We start from the raw sequence: 18,050 nt of genomic DNA on the forward strand, positions 1-18,050 counted from the left end.
TAACAACTTGGGCAACTATGAAGGGAATCACAGACTGTTGCCAAACTGGGTTTACGAAAGGTGTCGGAACGGAAATCAACTTGACATTAGGAAATATGTTAAAACTGGACGCTTTGGAAAAAAAGACAAATCTCTTCCTAGCGTTCATTGACATGCACCAAACATTCGACACAATAAACCGGGAAAAGCTGTGGCAAAAATGTAAAAATTGGGACTGTCCGGAAAGTCTTCTACAACCAATAAAAGCCCTACACACAACAACTACAATCCAAATAAGAATAAATGAAAAGGCTCAGTTATCAGAAGAAATGAAGACGCAAAAAGGAGTGAAGCAGGGCTGTCCGATCGCCGCATGCCTCTTTAAACTGTTTATTGCCGACGTGCCCGAGGCCTTGACTAATGTAAAATGTTTTCCCCCAAAGATAAATTGTCAGCAAGTCAACTGCATCACCTTTGCCGACGATTTAGTTTCGGCGGATACCACACAAATAGGGTTACAACGATTGCTGACGAAGCTCCAACAATACATGAATGACAATCAATTAAAAATTAATGTCACCAAAACAAAAATCATGAAAATTGGTCCACAAAAAGGAGCAAAAAACAAAAACTTTAATTGGAGAATAGATAACATGACCATTGAAAAGATTGCAGAAATTAGATATCTGGGCGTCATGGTTAGTAAATGAATACGGTAATGGAGTTGGATGCAAGACATTGTGCGACAAACTAACACTTTGGCCCTACAAGGTGCACAAATCCATAACCTGTATGGAAAATTTTCATTAACACCAATACGAACATTCTATCTGCAAAAAGTAATACCTGCAATCACTTTTGGCTCGGAAGCAGGTTGGAATCTCGACTATAGAATTTGGACAAAACTAGACGGTTTGTTCTGGAAACGAGTGTTAAAATTACCAAAATGCATACCAATTGCTGTCATTAGGCACAAATTGGCATTAGATGAACTATATGTAAATGTGATCTGGAAATCGCTGTCCCTGTTCCGAAAGATGATAATGCCAAACAAAGAACCAGCGTACGATATACTTGCAGTCAAAAGCAAATGAACCTTGCTGCAATGGGTACAAAGACTAAATGCGATTATCTTAGCCACCGGCATAAACAACGACATGTTGACGGAGCAACCCCAATAGCAAAAAGAAAATTGAAAGAATGGGCGTGGATACAAAATTTGATTAGGCTTGAAGGATTACCAACAGCTCCTAACCTTGGGCCAACAAAGAACAAATTGAAGAAAATTCCGAGCTACCTATCACAATTTCTGTCTCATCATCGTGACAGATTTCTGCGCCTACGAATAAATGCCTTCAAAGCTAAGGAAATGCTGTTAATGAGACACGATCATGAAACCAAGGATAATTTATGCAGATATTGTCTGATTGAAATAGAAACAGCAAGACATTTAGTAGCTGAATGTCACAAACTCAGTGATTTGAGAAGTTTACATCTTGGTAAATTTGCACCGATAAATGGAAACATGAACGATTGGTGGTATCGTATCTTGAGTGGGTGCTCGGTGCATTTAACATGTTCCGTGATAAACTTTATAGACACAATTATTGACTAAAATAAGTAAGAAACATGGACGAGAAAAAGTAAGAAACAATTAGTTGGGCATGTGACACAGTGGACTCAGAGTAAACAGGAAACATTAAACAAAATGATTTGAGAAGATTGATCTGTGTGTAATAAAAGTTTGCAATAAACTATATGTTACAATAAAAAAAAATAATAATACACATACAATATCACCCAACCTGTGTTGGGACTAATTTATCGACCTCAGAAGGGTGAAAGGCTAAGTTGAGGTGTTTAAGAACAGGCAAAATCAGTGACTCACCACCTGAAGTGTGCCTGGAAATAAACCTTTATGAGTCTAGCAATTATTGGATAGAATTCCAGAAAGACAAATTATGTGTTATTCCTATTCTTTCTTATTTAGCGTCACTGCTCAAGTGATAGACTTGTGGAACCCCATTTTTTTAAGAGGCCTGAATAAGAAAGTCAGTCACTCCAAAATAAAGAGCCTCATGGCACTGGCCACAACCCAGGAGCTAACATTTACATTTTAAAGGGGTAGCAAGCGAGACCACAGGGGTAGCAAGGGAGAACTCAGGGGTCGCAACTGCGACCCCCAAATGACGTCCCTGGTTAGCTAGCCATGGCCATTTCCCAGCATTTGAGTTAAAGGAGATCAGAAGCTGCACTGTGCAGGGTATTTTAAAGGGCATGAATTGATGCTACAGCATGTCGTCCCCACAGGAACAAAGAAAGTGAAGCATGCATTCTGCAAGTCTCTGTATTTGCATTATACGAAAGGCTGGCCAACCGTCCATGGAGACGGTTTCTACTGTAGTTGCTGAGTCGCTTTCCTAAGCCCGCTGCTGTGCAGACTTCGCTCAACTTTTGGTCCAGCGCCTGCATCCACACTTCAGGGGGTGAGTCACTGATTTAGTCTATTCTTAAACACCTCAACTCAGCCTTTCATCCCTCTGAGGTCGATAAATGAGTACCAACACAGGTTGGGTGATATTGGGTGTATATTTTATCTATTAAAGCGCTTAAGCGTAAGTGCTATATAATAACACATCATTATCATTTGGTCATGGACGTCTGCTTGCATTCACAGTAATTTGGTAATATGGGCCTATACACAATGATCTTAATGCTACATATGGCGATCCATTCTTTTTTGAAATATACATCACATTATAGTGATAACATAACCATATGTTTCGTAGTGTACAATGCTATGTGATGCCACTTCCAGTTTTGTCAACGGGTGAAAGGTTGTGTTCCATACCTTCCAGCGATATCACTTTGGGGTGGGGTCAAATGACATCACTGCCTGTGATGTCATCGGGTTCAAGGGTCGTGTGATGTCACTTCCGCTACCCCTGGCATTTTGGTGAAATGTCTTCCCTGGTAGAATACATGTGTAACACGTTTGTTTCCTAACATTATAGAAATGAACAGGCACATTCACTTTTATAATGTTAGGAAATTAACGTGTTACACGTGTATTCTAGCCCTGCCCTGTCTGAGGGCTAAGGCTGCAGCCTGCAGCAGTGCCAGTGGTAGAATACATGTGTAACACGTTTGTTTCCTAACATTATAAAAATGAACAGGCACATTCACTTTTATAATGTTAGGAAATGAACATGTTACACGTGTATTCTAGCACTGGCACTGCGGACTGCTGATGAATGCGCCCCCTGGAGGCTGATTGACGTCAGGCAGCCACCTGAGTTGCCTGACGCAAAGACCGGCCCTGAGCCCGCCCCCTTTCTTTGTTTGCCATATGCGGCCTTTTCCAGTGCTTGGCGCTCTTCTCATTGTTCCTCCCCCTTACCGAGGGGTGAGGGAGGAGAGGAGGACCATGCCCAAGTGATCGGGGTGCCTCCTCCATTTTTGGGTTTTCTTCGTCGTCACCTTCCTTCCAAGATGTACAGGCTGGTACACCGGAAGGCGTCAGCCGGATCTGCAAACCAAGGATCAAAACTAAAGATCTGGTCTTCGCCTGTATTGCCGCGTCGTGGCCGCAGGGCGTAAAACTACCACCTATAGCAAGAACACCTCTGGTAAGCGTCATAGGATATTTCTGTCGGATCCACCCCTAATAATCACCAACCTAGCCTACCTATTGACATTGCTCGCATGGACTGCAAGCACGCACCCTACTGCATCATGGACTCTACTATTGCATCATTTGGTATGCCAGTAACATTATAACACAATGAGATGATACACCATGTTGGTACAAGCCCCGGAGGTATCTATATTATCCTCCTTAAATTACCCTGCAGTGTGAGCCACTCCACATCGTTTGATTAAACACGGGCAATCACCACGTTCACGAAATCAATGCTAGCCTACCACACCCAACAGAGACTCTCCCCCAATGTTAACTACCGCTTCATACTAACTATCCTCACCACTGCTCAGCTTGATTCCTTGCCGCTCCTCAGCCGAATTAGTCCTATGGGTACTATCCTGCCTTCAAACACAAACCTGTATGCCACTCCAGACTAGCTAATAAATATTAACTTGTTTAATCGAATGCTGCTGAGCCACATTTGCACCTGCCTAGTTAATAAATATTGATCTATTGAACCGAATGCTGTTGAGCCACATTTGCACCTGCGTAGTTGCTAAATATTGATCTATTGAATCGAATGCTGCTGAGCCACATTTGCACCTGCCTAGTTGCTAAATATTAATCTATTGAATTGAATGTTACTGAGCCACATTTGCACCTGCCTAGTTGCTAAATGTTGACGTATACGGTGCTACTCCCCAACCGTTTCAGACTAAGACTGATTGCTGCCTTCCTAAGCTAATGACCAAAAAGGTTACATGACTACTAAGGCCGCACAGCTCAGCCCCTAGTCACTCCTCCTATGCCATAGTTCCACATTTTACATGTACTTCGAACCTAATCCCCCAATTAATGCTAGACTTCCTGACTACCATCATGTTCCCATTTTGTATAATGCCCCATTCTGTACCATGAACAGGAGGTTATTTCTTCAAAACCAATGAAGGCCTAGCCAGACTGGGTTGTCAGTGCCACTACCCAATCCCCTGCCCTACCCCATTCCTCCCATCCCAACCCCCATTCCCTATCCCCACAACACACAGAACCAGTATTCCCACCAACACCACGAGCAAAGTAGTATCTATCCTCTCCAGCCTTAGGATCAATACTGCCAAAAAACCCGACCCACTGAGATAAACAATGGTTCAACACCTGTAGTAGGTCTTGATATACTCAACAGACTTAGGGCTAGATCCATAACCTCCCTAACAGGTACTACGCCCATCACAACCACAGATACTCCCTCCAAAGGTGACACCATTGCCAACATCTGTCAACACAAAGACCATACCAAAATATGAACCAAAACCCTAACTAATCCCAGAACCACTGCTCACTCACCTAACCCAAGCAACACACCACATCGAGGCCCCACCCCACACTGAAAGGCGCACTCATCAATGAGCGCTCCCTCGGAGCACATGCCATAGAAATCCACAACCTCATTGTGGATCAACAACTCAACATCCTGGCAGTCACCAAAACATGGCTACACCCCGCCGCAGGCCCACTCCTAGCCCTTGCTATCCACCATGATTTAGCATCTTCAGGACAGATAGAACCAATTCCCAAAGTGGAGGAATTGCATTAATAGCCAGTTCCACGGTGCAAATAAGAGCCTGCCCATTGGAACAAATACAGGGGTACGAACTCCTATTAGTTAAATTCATTTCCAACCCCAAAACCACCACTAACTTTCGGGTAGTTTACAGATCACCTAACAAAAACACTCACCCCAACTCAGATATCCCTCTATTACTAACACCCATTATCAAGCCTATCACTAAATGCATCATTCTTGGCGATATAAACCTAGAGTACAGCGACCCGCTAGATCTCAACGCATCCGCCTTCCACACAGCCATGTCAGATATAAACTTCACGCAACTATCAAAGAACCCACCCATTCCAACGGTATAACTCTTGACTGGATCCTTACTCTCAACTCTCAAATCACTATCGATTCTATCACCGCTGTACGCTGGGCAGACCACTTGGTCATTAGCTTACCATTGGAAAAACAACACCACAGACCCCATCACCCCCAAAATGCCTGACACTTTCTCAGCCAGAAATATCACAAAGCTCTCTGCAGACAACCTCTCACCCATCCTGAGTGCAGCCTTAGCCAACATAACTCCAGACACAAATAATCCTGATTACCAAGCAGACTGCTACCAACAAAGATTTACACATACTATTGACGCACTTGCCCCCATTAACACCAAATCTCAGAGACCAGATAAACGCTCCTGTTTCTGGTTCAAGGAGGAGCTAGTCTCCCTGAGACGCATAAAAATATCGCTCGAGCACCTCCACAGAAAAACTAACACCCCAGCATCAGGAAAGGCCTTTGAAGAAGCCAATAAAAACTATCTATCAGTTATAACACTCCACAAAGCCAATGCCTTCAACCTTTGCTTCGCCAATGCAACGTCTGACAGCAACAAACTATTCTCTATCCTTTGAGAGCTAGAGAATCCATGTCAAGTCACAGCACCCACTAATGCCAGTAAAGCCTGGTGTACTACAATACTAGATGCCCTTGCCTCCAAAATCTCACTACTACAAAAGAAAATTGACAGTAAAAAAAACACTGCTAGCGTGAAAAAACACCACCTACCATCTTGTCGAACCTCTCCAACACCTTTCCGGGCACTCCATTTCACTTTTCACCTGTCTCACATAAAGATGTTCTAGACACAATAGCCAAACTCAAAGCATCAAATTGTAAGAAAGACCAATTCCCATCACACCTAGTTAAACTCTGTGCCCCCACCCTATCACCTATCATCACTGAATTTGCCAATGCCTCCTTCAACACTAACACAGTCCCTAACAGTATCAAAAAAGCATGGGTAACCCCCCTCCTGAAAAAAACAACCTAGATGCTCCAACCCCCACCAATTACCGACCAATTACTACGGTCCCATTACTCCTAAAAATAAATGACAAAATAGCGTATTCCCAACTAAAAAACCACCAAGAACATCACCAATTATTGGGTGACCGGCAGTCAGGATTCCGCCCCAACCACAGCACAGAGACAGCCCTTCTGGACCTAAAAATCCAAATGGATGCCTCCAGAGAAGCAGGTAAACTATGCCTACTAATGCTACTCGACCTCTTGGCAGCCTTTGACTTGGTTGACCATGACAAACTCTGTGCTACATTAGCTAATAACTTCAACCTGTCAAATGAAGCCACCAACTGGATAAAATCCTTCTTAGCAGATAGGACTTCAAGAGTGTCCATTGGCAAAGAATCAGCCGACCCCATAGCAGGGCCTGTAGGCGTCCTGCAAGGCTCATGCCTATCCCCACCCTCTACAACGCATATACAAAGCTGCTACTCACAGCCTTGGATGCCATGGGTGTCATCTACACCAACTCTGCAGATGACACCCAGATCCTCATTCCACTATCAGGTAACCACGAGCAAGATTCACTGCTCATCAACCAAATCTACTCACTTATCCAGAACTGGATGGCTAACAATACTTTATGCCACAATGATGATAAAACAGAGCTACCCATTCTAGGATCATCTTCTAAAATTGATTCTCTACAGCCTGTCTACACATCTTTCATCATTGATGGCACCACAATCCCAGTGCCTAAACAAGTCAAGACACTTGGTGTTTACTGAGACGCTACCCTTACCATGTCAAAACAAGTGAACACACTAGCCTCTTCCACCTATACATCCAAACTCATCTTCCTAAATCGCAAATTCTGCACGCCCGGCAACTGCGTTACACTAGCCAGAGCGCTAATACTATTCAAACTCGACTACTGCAATATCATCTTCCTTGGTACCTCTAACTCCAACATAGCCAAACTCCAACTCATGCAGAACAAAGCCCTCCGAGCTGCACTAAGCATAAAAAAGTCTGAACACATCTCCAACATAAGAAGAGACAACCACTGGCTCCCCATCAAAGCTAGGATATTATTCAAAACTCTTAGTATCACACATAAATGTATCGTCAACAAAGCTCCCAAATACCTCATCAATACAGTTATGATGAAACCCCACACCAGACTCCTCAGATCCAACAACAACGCATGCCTCGAAATCCCAAGATACAAAAGAGGGAAAGCCAGAGGTAATAGTTTCAAAGTCCTTGCTGCTAGACATTGGAATACTCTTCCCACCAACATCTAGAACGAGATATCCTACCCACAATTCAAGAAATCCCTAAAAACCTGGCTATTTAACCAATACTAACTGGAACCAGCCTCTCCCAACCTGACTTGACCACCACCATCATTTGTATATATATTGTATGTATTATCATTCTTCCTTTAGTGTATTGCTTGTATTGTTTTGAAAATTGAAGATTGTATTACCCACTGTCTGTAACTACGCCATGATACGTATAACAAATGTCATAAATAAAAAAATAGTATTGTACTGGAGTGGGAAGGGGACACATTGTACTAATGATGATTCCTGGATGCTTGGCATCAAATGGCAGAACATCTCAGTGCTATAACAGTGATCAGAAATCCCTGCATGTGATAAAGATGTCTGGGCAAAAGGGATTCTATGTAGGAGCAAGAGATGTGAAATATAAAGTAAAACGATAGTGAATGCACAGCAGCAAAGTGCAACTAGAGTTAAAAGTAAAGTGAATGCGAAAAGTAAAGAAAAAGTCCATTGGAATCGAAGCAATGTAATGTGAAGTAACTTGAAGTAAAGCAGTACAGATGACTTAGCAGTAGTGTCCGCCCATCGGAGCATTTATTTATTGCAGTTGTTTATTGTACCCAAGAAGATAAGGCAGTGAGCATGTTTGCCACCTCATGCAACGTCAAAAACATACAAGGTTTGGGCAAACAATGTTTAAGGTAGGGCACGCAAGTTGGATCCTCTTGTCCCTAAGGCAAGGATTTGTGGGGGAGTGGGGTGCTCTGGCTGGTACAACTAAAGGGTGGGGGCAGGTGGGATATGCGGGAAATATCAAGGGTGTTAGTGGGCTAAAAAGGAGGTTGAGAGGAATAGTGAACAAAAGTGGGGAATAGTGGAGTTAATGTTACACAATGATGGAAGAAAGCGGTTGCCTTCCCAACCAGATTAAGGACTTTCTGCTGGGAGTGAATCAAGTAAAGGATAGGAGGGTTTGCCGCCACATGGCGTGGCTGGCTCGGGGCAAGCAGGTAGGGCACACGAGTTACCCGACTTTCCATTAAGAGCAGAGTATCAGAAGGATGCCGCAAATGGGGTAAGAGGGTAACAAAGGGGAAAATAGGGACTCCAGATGTTAAGGAAAACAAATGATCTGAAGGGACGCCATCACAGGAGTGGTTGGCTCGGGACAAACATCTAAGCATGGCTGGGGATAAGCAGGTGGGCTGCTTAGAGGCACAATGTTCTCCTAAAGAGTAAATGATGAGAAGGAGGAAATAAATGGAGTAACGTGCTGACAAGGTGGGTATTATGGACTCCATGGCATGGTAACAAAAAGGTATTGAAGGAACGCAATCACAAGGGTGATCGGCTTGGGGCAAACCACGGGTGTGGCGATGGGATTTGCAGGGAGCTGGTATGGGCCAGTAGGGAACATAGTTCCACTACTTCTATTCTTACACTTCAACCACTGGGCTTGGGGAAAGCAGTTCACACACAGCAAGGGCTCAATGTTCGCTAGGCTTAAGAGGATCAGGACGGCCACACAGAGAGCAAATATGGGGTGGTAAGGAGAAAAGGTGGGGTCCAGTCAACTTGGGAAAGAAGTGTGAATAACCGCGTAAAGGGTCACCGCACGAGAGGATAAAACTGTAAGTTGACCGGGAACATGAGGGGCAATTTGGTTAACTGGAGAGGAGAAAAAGGACAGGGGCGAAAACAACCACGTGGGAGGTACATGAGCCTTGGTAAAGAATATAGCAGGAAAGAGGTCCCAGCGAAAAAAGGAATGAACTTAAAAGGTGGGCACCAAAGTACGAAACTCAGCTTATTTCCCCAACCATGGGCCCATAGAGGAAGGTGGGGAAACACCCTGATGGCATTAGCTGTCAGAGAGTAATGGCGGGTTGGGTGGTCAAGTAAAGCGGGGAAAACAAGGATTATGGGTAATTGGGCCTGTGGTGAACAACAGGGATAACAAATTGGAGAAGCAGACAGGAAATCTAGAAAATGAAGGAAAGGGAGCAGGATGGAAGTTGGGAATGGCGGAGGTCAGAGGGTCTGGGAAAATACTAAGTGGTAACGAGGGGAAACAAGTAGAGCACCAAAGAGGCTGGGGAAACCAAGTGAGGGGTGAAAGGTCAGGAGATCTGAGAAACTATGTAAGGGACGATAAGGGTATGAACAAAAGTGAGACTGATTACCCCTCTTTGCGCTACTTTATCAATGGAGAATTGCTTGTACCTTAAACAGATGTGGTTATGCTGACCCCTATTACACATGAAGAATGTGGTATAGTACACACTGTACTTATGTAAAAACATGGTTTATTAAATTCTTATCATATTACACACAAAGACTTCTTTAGGATACATCAACAACACAATATTTGACTTCATTGTTTTGTCATAATTGACACTGATAAAATAGACTAAAACAGGGCCCACAAATGGGGAACAATCCAAAATCATGGACACTTTTGGTTTGAAAAATTAAGGACTAATCTTGTCTCGAATAGTTGGTGCCCTTGTGATCAGTGGGAAACCAATTTGAATCAAAGCACGAAAAACATGTTAGAACTTCTTATTTCACACGCTAAAAGCGAACAAATTCGGGTTACCAAACATTTTAGAAATTTCTTCCTTAAGTACATCAATCTGATTGGTAACCCGAATATGTTCCCTTTTAGCGTGTGAAATAAGAAGTTCCAACATGTTTTTCGAGCTTTGATTCAAATTGGTTTCCCACTGATCACAAGGGCACCAACTATTCGAGACAAGATTAGTCCTTCATTTTTCAAACCAAAAGTGTCCATAATTGAGAGAAATACTACATGGTTGACTCCAGCCACAGGTTTCCATAAATGTGGCAACTGTTCGATGTGTAAATTTGCATAACATCACACAAATGAATACCAACACCACAATGGACATGTGATTCAGATACGTGTTTTTATTAATTGTCGAAGTACACATGTGGTATATGCCTTAAGATGCGTATGCAATAAGTCCTATGTAGGATCCACCATCAGGCAATTGCATTTTAGGATTCGGGAACATAGGACCAGTTTGAGCAGTCAAGATCCTAAACTCGAGACGTTTTTTTGGGGATAGATAGGGTTTCACTGCGTTTATGATTTTAGTTGTGAGAGCAGCGGATGATGAAATGGCACTGACTTGCCTTTCCATTGATAAGGTGGAGTCCAAGTATACTCCAAGGGTTTTTACTGCCACAGAGACTGTAATCACAGTGTTCTCACTCGTCACAACTGGGTTCCTTTCCTATTTCACGGTTTCATTTGACTCAAAGAGCATCTTTTTATATCTTGCATAACTCATCCAATTTACCAGCTAGAGACATACTCTCACTTCCATATTATCCCTGTGATATACCTCTATCCCCCAGCCCAAATTAGTGTATTTCATCCGTTTTTAGTAAAAACCGTTTGGGTAATTTAAAGCAGGAATAGGGTAAATTGCAAAGTTTCCAACATGTCATTTTGCTGCTCTGTTTTAAACTTTCCACTCATTTTCAAACTGTATGCTCTTGGCAATCCATTCTTTGTGATTGTTAGTGTCTTTGCATGGTTGCTTTAGTGAGGAATTACATGTGCTTCAAAGTTTTTCACACCTATTCATTATTTATTTGTCCATTTCCGAGTGTCATTTCATAACATTGCAAGGGGTTTGAAATTTGGTTTTCTCTCTTATTTGGGCAGGGAAGGTCAGATTTGGATTCCGTTTCCTGTTTCTTATTCCTGATTACCTGCTGCTTCTGTTTATCCACTCAGAATTGATTATTTGTGGGTTAAGGGAACATTGCAGGGAGAAATCCTAACTTGGGTGCTATCTTTCTGAAACCAAAAAGTGCTCCTATGTGCTGTGTATCTGTTCCACTAGAAGTTTAAACCCAGTGCATTGCTCACATTCTCATTGTAATTATCACCCCATTGGTTATTTCTGCCCCATATTAAAAAGTTTATGATTTCTTTTGAATTTTAAAATAAATAAATAAATATTGCATTTTACCAACCAGCCTGGTTCATGGTCCATTGGGAGGTGAGTGGCCAGAACAGGATGAAAAAGTCTGGCTACAAGAAATAACACAACAGGTCACCGCCATGAACTTGGATAAATGGCAGGATGGTGGCCTATTACACCAAGCTTTGAGTGAATTATATATGACCCCAAAATTAAAGAGGGGCAAATCAAAATTGTCAGGATCGCAGCCTACATGTATCTCCACATGGGAGTGATGCCGGAAAAGCAGGAGGAAAATGAAACTCTAGCGCAGAATCAATCTGAACTATTAAATCAAATCCAGGCTGAACTAAAATCAGCGGAACAAAAAATACACAAGAGCCAAGAGTTAGAGGTAGAATCTGGCAATCACAGATTTTTTTTAAAAAGGACTTGGTCCTCCAACAACAGAATAATGTAGACCAAGAGGCCCAATTAGGCGCAGTAAGACTAGAGTGTCAGGAAAAGGTTGACTCTCTAGAAGAGAGTCAACAGAAGCTGACTGAACAATTAACCTATAACAGGGTATGCGCAGAGCAGATAGTTACCCTACAAGATCAGATAGAGAAATTGAAAGAGGAAAATAATAAGTTCATTTTGAGAGACCTCCACTCTCAAACAGAATTCGATGAAGAGCGCCAGAAATTCAATACCATCAGGAAACAAAGGGATGACTTGGCTGAAAAGAGAGGCACCTTAAGGCAGGAGAGAGACGCCCTAAGCCAGGAAGTAAGCAAATTGAAAATAGAGTTACAGGGAAGTGAGTTAGCCCTCCAGAAACTAAATGAACTCAAAACAGAGTATGGGAATCTACTGGAGCACACCAGACAGGTAGAAGGTGCTCTGGAAGAGAAAACCCAGACCAAACATGCAAAACCTCAGGAGGTGAGTCTCCTGCAACAGAAATTGTCTCATTATTCCCAAACCATACAGGAAGTGCAGAGAGACAATGAGGCCCTCTGTGAAAAGAATGATGGGCCCACAAACAAGTGGCAGTGCAAGAGCGGGTCATAGAGGCCAGTAAAGCCTTGATAGCTGAACAAAAGGCTCATATCCTTGCTTAATATCAAGAAGCAGGGGATGAGAAGGAGAAACTAGCGAGGTTAGAGAAAGAGGATGCTAGGTTTAATTCTAACTGGATGGCCCAAACAGGTAGAGAGGGATAGGGTAACCCCTGATCATAGTATAAGGACCTCTGTACTAAGGGACTCAAACCAATTTAATACTGTGAACACTGCCAACTTCATGTCTACCGGTTCATATGAGCCAGAAACCATGAGGCCGGCAGAATTCAATAGGTTTAACTGATGGACGGGCATCCCTGTATAGATATTGAAACATTAAGGTTGATTTCTCTGACAAGGAAGTCTCCTATGAGGGGAGGGTCAGGGAATTAGATCCACAGAAATACTAACTTCCAATGGACCAGTTGGTTCAATTTGATGAAAAACCCAATGAAATGAGGCCCAAAAAGAGCATCCTGAAGACCTCTACCTAATTAGGGCAGTGGGGAGGGATACTCTACCAACGCTGGGAGCAGGGAAGAGTCAGAAGACTACTCTCCTGAGCACCACAGGGATAGAGAAACTAGGTCGCTCAATTCTGCGAGCCTCTCTCAAGCTCACAGAATCAGGGAGTGCCTAGATGATCATGAGGGGACCTAAAGTAGTAGCACCTCTAAGTCTGAGGGCGAGTGTACTCAGGTGGCTAAGCCAAAGAAGGTAAACAAACTCAAGAGAGTTATGACATAAGACCCCATTAGGCAGATTAAGGCCATTAGGAGTGTCATAACCCCATACCATAAAAACGCAAAATATTCTGTTTGGGAAGACTTGGAGCTCTATGAGCAGATGATGGACACTTTTCATTTGAAAGACAACCAGAGCTGCATAGAGTAAGTAAAATGGATCTTCTCCCCTGAGTACTCCAGCTTCTGTGCCGGACTGGAGGACCAGAACCATTCAAGATGGTCCACCTACAGGGCGGCCATCTTAAAACACTTTTCCGCCCACAGAAACCCCCAAGAGGCTTGAAAAGCATCCTACAATCTGCAATGCGGGGAAGATCAGGCCCCACGAGAATTTGTGCAGGAGCGCAAACACGCCTTTGCACAAACCACTAGGAGGGTGCGCACGGATAGCAGGGAGTTTGTAACCACCTTCTTTCATGCACTCCCCAAGTATCATGACCCAGCTAGTGAGGGATTTACATGACAAAGATTTCTGGACTGGGTCATAGAGCAGACGACCCGCATTTATGAGGTCCAAAAACCTGCAGAAAATAAAAATGCGGGCAAAACCCACAAACCAGCCAACACCCCTGCTGCTGCTAAGGTGGGGAAGTGAAGGTTGCCCCCATTTTAGACCTAGAGAAGGGCGAGCCTAAAAATGTACCTACACAAAATCAGCAAAATCAGAGACCGAGAAGGTATTCAGGCCAGTCACAAACAGGTGGCACTCAGGGAGGTAATCCCACTAATGGGACCCCTAAATCCCCTTATTATATCAGCCCCCGATACAAGGGCACCCGACCAATCTTGGGGTATGTATGGCCTCCCCCAGCTCCTGGTGGGGATCCAATCAGGTAAGTACCGCCCCAGGAAACTTCCCTTCTAACTTCCCACAGGAGGGCAGGAATTCCCCAAATGCTGGGTTAAGTTTCTTTTCCCGTACCCACAAAACCCCAACCTGCAGGACAACCCTCCTTTCATTCCCTGATTTCAGGAGCCCAGACAACCCAATCCGGCAGAGGGAAGGCCAAGGGTAGAGGGTTACCAAAATTCACAATCTCGAGGGTCCTACAGAGAAGGGGTACTTACCCTTCCCGTGATCTACCTAGATTTGAACAAAGGCCCCATGCCAGCCAGAACGGGTGTCCCAACTGGAGCGCCAGGTCCAGAACATAACCCAGTACCTGGGTCGCATGTTGAGGGCTCAACAGAATCCTCAGATGAACATGGCTGCTCAGAACCCCACCAACCAAGGATCTGGCAATCTGGCACCCCAGAACAATGACAGGGAGAGAACCCTGACAACGCACCGGTTCCAGAGGAGGAGGCAGGGGGGTAAGGGAGGTGTAAAACCCTAGAGGAAGCTTCCTTCCTCATTCGTGAAAGCCCCTGGATACCCAGGAACTGGAATCAAAATCTCCTGCCCCCAAAAATCTGCAACCCAAGGAACAGAGGGTGGGTAGGAGAAATAAAGAACTCAAAAGGGCCCATTTTGGGGAGGAAGTTAGTGTCCTCCAATTTGAAGGGGAAGAACCCTTAGAGGATTCTGGGATAAAGATCTTCTCCTTCAGGGACGGGGGAACTCCTCTCAAAGAAAAATGGGTCCCAAGAGATCTAATTGAAGACTGGGTGGATGTGGGGACTGAGTCAGAATCGCCCATCCTTGAACCCCAGAATGAGCATCCAGGAAACCCAATAGTAACAGAGGGATCCCGAACCTCACAAACCAATTCTTTTGAATGCCTCCAAAGGGGGGGGGGGAGTGGGGGCAGCACAGAATCAGAAAAAGGGGAGCCCGAAACTCCCCAAATATCCGAATGCAAATATTTTCTTTCAGAGCCCCAAACTCCCACACAGAATTATGCCCAACTACCCCTGTGTCGGAGTCAAAAATAAGGAAATTGACCACCCAGCTCACCCAAAATGCACATTATCTTTGCCCCCTTGAGGAGAAGGAAGGTAGATTTTATGACCCGGTCCAAGTGCAAGGGCAATGTACATTTTCGGCACTGGTGGACACTGGATCCCAAGCCACTTTTCTGTCAAAAAGGGCCTTTGATCAGCTAAATTCAGGAAGGGGGGAGAGATACCAGTTCCCTTTCACCCCTCTTCCTGGACAACTCCAGAACTTCGATGGGAATGAAATTCCTGTCGAGGGGGCTGCGGATTTGGAAATAAAAATTGGGCGACACAAAGTGAAACACCCGGTCATAGTCGTGACTCCAGAGGGAACATCCTGTGTACTGCAAAATGACATCCTGCACAGGTTGTCCCCCCTAATAGGCTGTGTGAACAAGGTCCTCTGGGCTCAGACTAACAGGCCAATAAAATTGAAGCGGAGTGGCAACCATGTTAGTTTAAATGGCACAAGCCACATGGTTGAACAAAAACCATCATATTGAGTTTCATTTCCAGAACAATCAAATACCTGACGTGACAGTAATTGCTGTAGGACAACAAACTGGTGATGGGAACTCCTCTCCATTCCTGAATATGAACCTTCCTTCCAGTTTCAAGTGGCATTCCACACTGGAAGGAAATACTTTGAAATTCCATACTGATTTACAATCTGAAAATCCCAATTCCATAGTCAAAAGCGATGAGAAACCAGCTCAAAGTTTAGCTGATATTCAGAAAATTAAAGAACAGTTGTTCATCCCTATTCAGTTAAATGAGGGGAAGGAGGCTGTGTAAGCGCTCTTCCTACCTGAGAGAGAGGGTCCTCCATGGTTTGGGGGGCGGTGCTCATCTCTTCTTCTGTGCTGTCCCCCCAGCACAGCCAGCATCCTCGTCGCCAATGTGGAGTTCTAGGTTCCCAGTGATGACCCTGACATCTGGTAATGTTATAGTTGTTCCTTTAATGAAGTTCCAGTACATCTTTTATGTTTCTTATGTCAAGTTCATCAAAGCTCCAGGCAAACATGCACTGGCATCCTCCCAGGTAGGCTACATCTCACCAACTCTCTCACTCAGAACTCTCAACCATACAACAACATTCTCACAGCAAGATTCCATGTCACTCACTCAGCATTCTACTCATTCTGCAAAGACAACATGGAAACCTAAATCACTACACCTACCATCTTTTTTTATCAGCTTTTTGCATTATTACATGACAGACAAAGGTGTAATGGATGACGATGCATCTGGGAAATATCAATGACGGTTGGGATAAACAAAGGTTGTGGTGTCTTGTTCTGAGACATTTGTAATGGAAGTAAAGATGAAATAATACTTGTATAACAGTTTTATAGCAGTACAAAAAGTAAGCATTTTACCTATTTCCTCCCCAAACACATATTAGCCTACCATTCTGAGAATTTTCATGACCACAAGGGAACTTGAACATGCAATAGTGCCACTTATAAACCCATATTATAACTTCTTATACACTGGGTGTATCTTCAGAAAGCACAGTATTGCGGTGAAAGTTGCAGTGAATGAAGATGCATCCTGGAACTACCAATGCCGGTTGGGATAAACACATGTTCTTTTCTTTCTCTCTCTGAGCCATTTGTATTGGAAATACAGATGAAACATTATTTTTATAACACTAAAAATGTAACTTTTTACCCATTACGGTCAACCTACAAGTTTGAGTATTGTCATGCTCATGAGAGAACACGAACCTGGACATTGATAAACCATTTAGCTTTTTGCATTATCAAATGGGGGTCAAAGGCATAATGGATGAAGATGCATCTGTGAACTAGCAATGTGGATTGGGATAAATAAATTGGTTGGTCTCTCTCTCTCTATGAGCCATTTGTAATGGAAATCAAGATAAAACAATATTTAAAAATGTTAAAAATATAAAGTTTTCCTTATTTCATCCCAACACACGGTTCAATCTATCAGTTTGAGTATTTACTTGCCAACAAGGGTTCTTGAACCTGCAACCTTGACCCTAGTGACCAAAATAACCTATGTCCCATAACAAACTCCTTGTTTCTCTTAAAGATCGTCGACAAAGTAGTATCCTCCCAATTTCAACAACATCTGGAAAAACTAGATATGCTGCACCCAATGCAATCTGGGTTTGGGGCACATCATGGTACGGAAAGTGCCCCCCTTGACCCACAGTCTCATATGCTCGACTTTCTGGAAAAAGGGAAAAACTGGCCTTCTAGTACTTTTAGATATGTCAGCCGCTTTTGATTTGTTAGACATCGATCGCCTTCTAACCATCCTGCGCACCAGCAGTGGAGTGTTCAAGGGATGCAGTACACTGGATTCACTTGTTTCTGAGCAATAGGATTTTGCGTATATGTTGGGGGATGCCTCATCAGATGGGGTGAAAATACTCTGCGGATTCCCGCAGGGGGCCTGCTTATCTCCAGCCTTGTTCAATGTATACATGAAGCCTTTCTGTGACCTACTAACCCGCCTGGGGGTCCAATTACGCTGAAGACACCCAGCTTGTGATTGAGCTGAGTGCAGATTACAAGAATGGCACATCTAGGCTAAACTCCCTTTTCGACTCAATAAAAGAGTGGATTTCCACTAACTGGATGTGCTACAATCCCTCTAAAACCGAGCTCATGAT

The 18,050-nt window shown here is 43.7% G+C and overlaps 1 protein-coding gene across 1 annotated transcript in view; it reads right to left on the reverse strand.

The window, feature by feature from the left end:
- Positions 1–16,462, reverse strand: part of LOC138529088 (phospholipase A2 inhibitor 25 kDa subunit-like) — an 86,386-nt gene extending 69,924 nt beyond the window's left edge. Inside the window, exon 1 of the mRNA XM_069640814.1 lies at positions 16,212–16,462. Within this exon, the coding sequence (XP_069496915.1) occupies positions 16,212–16,290 (79 nt within the window). The 5' untranslated portion in view covers positions 16,291–16,462. The remainder of the gene's footprint in view (positions 1–16,211) is intronic.
- Between the last annotated feature and the right edge of the window lie 1,588 nt (positions 16,463–18,050).

The sequence above is a fragment of the Ambystoma mexicanum genome, chromosome 1q (genome assembly GCF_040938575.1).
Source record: "Ambystoma mexicanum isolate Mex_15411 chromosome 1q, UKY_AmexF1_1, whole genome shotgun sequence".
Lineage (NCBI taxonomy): Eukaryota > Metazoa > Chordata > Amphibia > Caudata > Ambystomatidae > Ambystoma > Ambystoma mexicanum.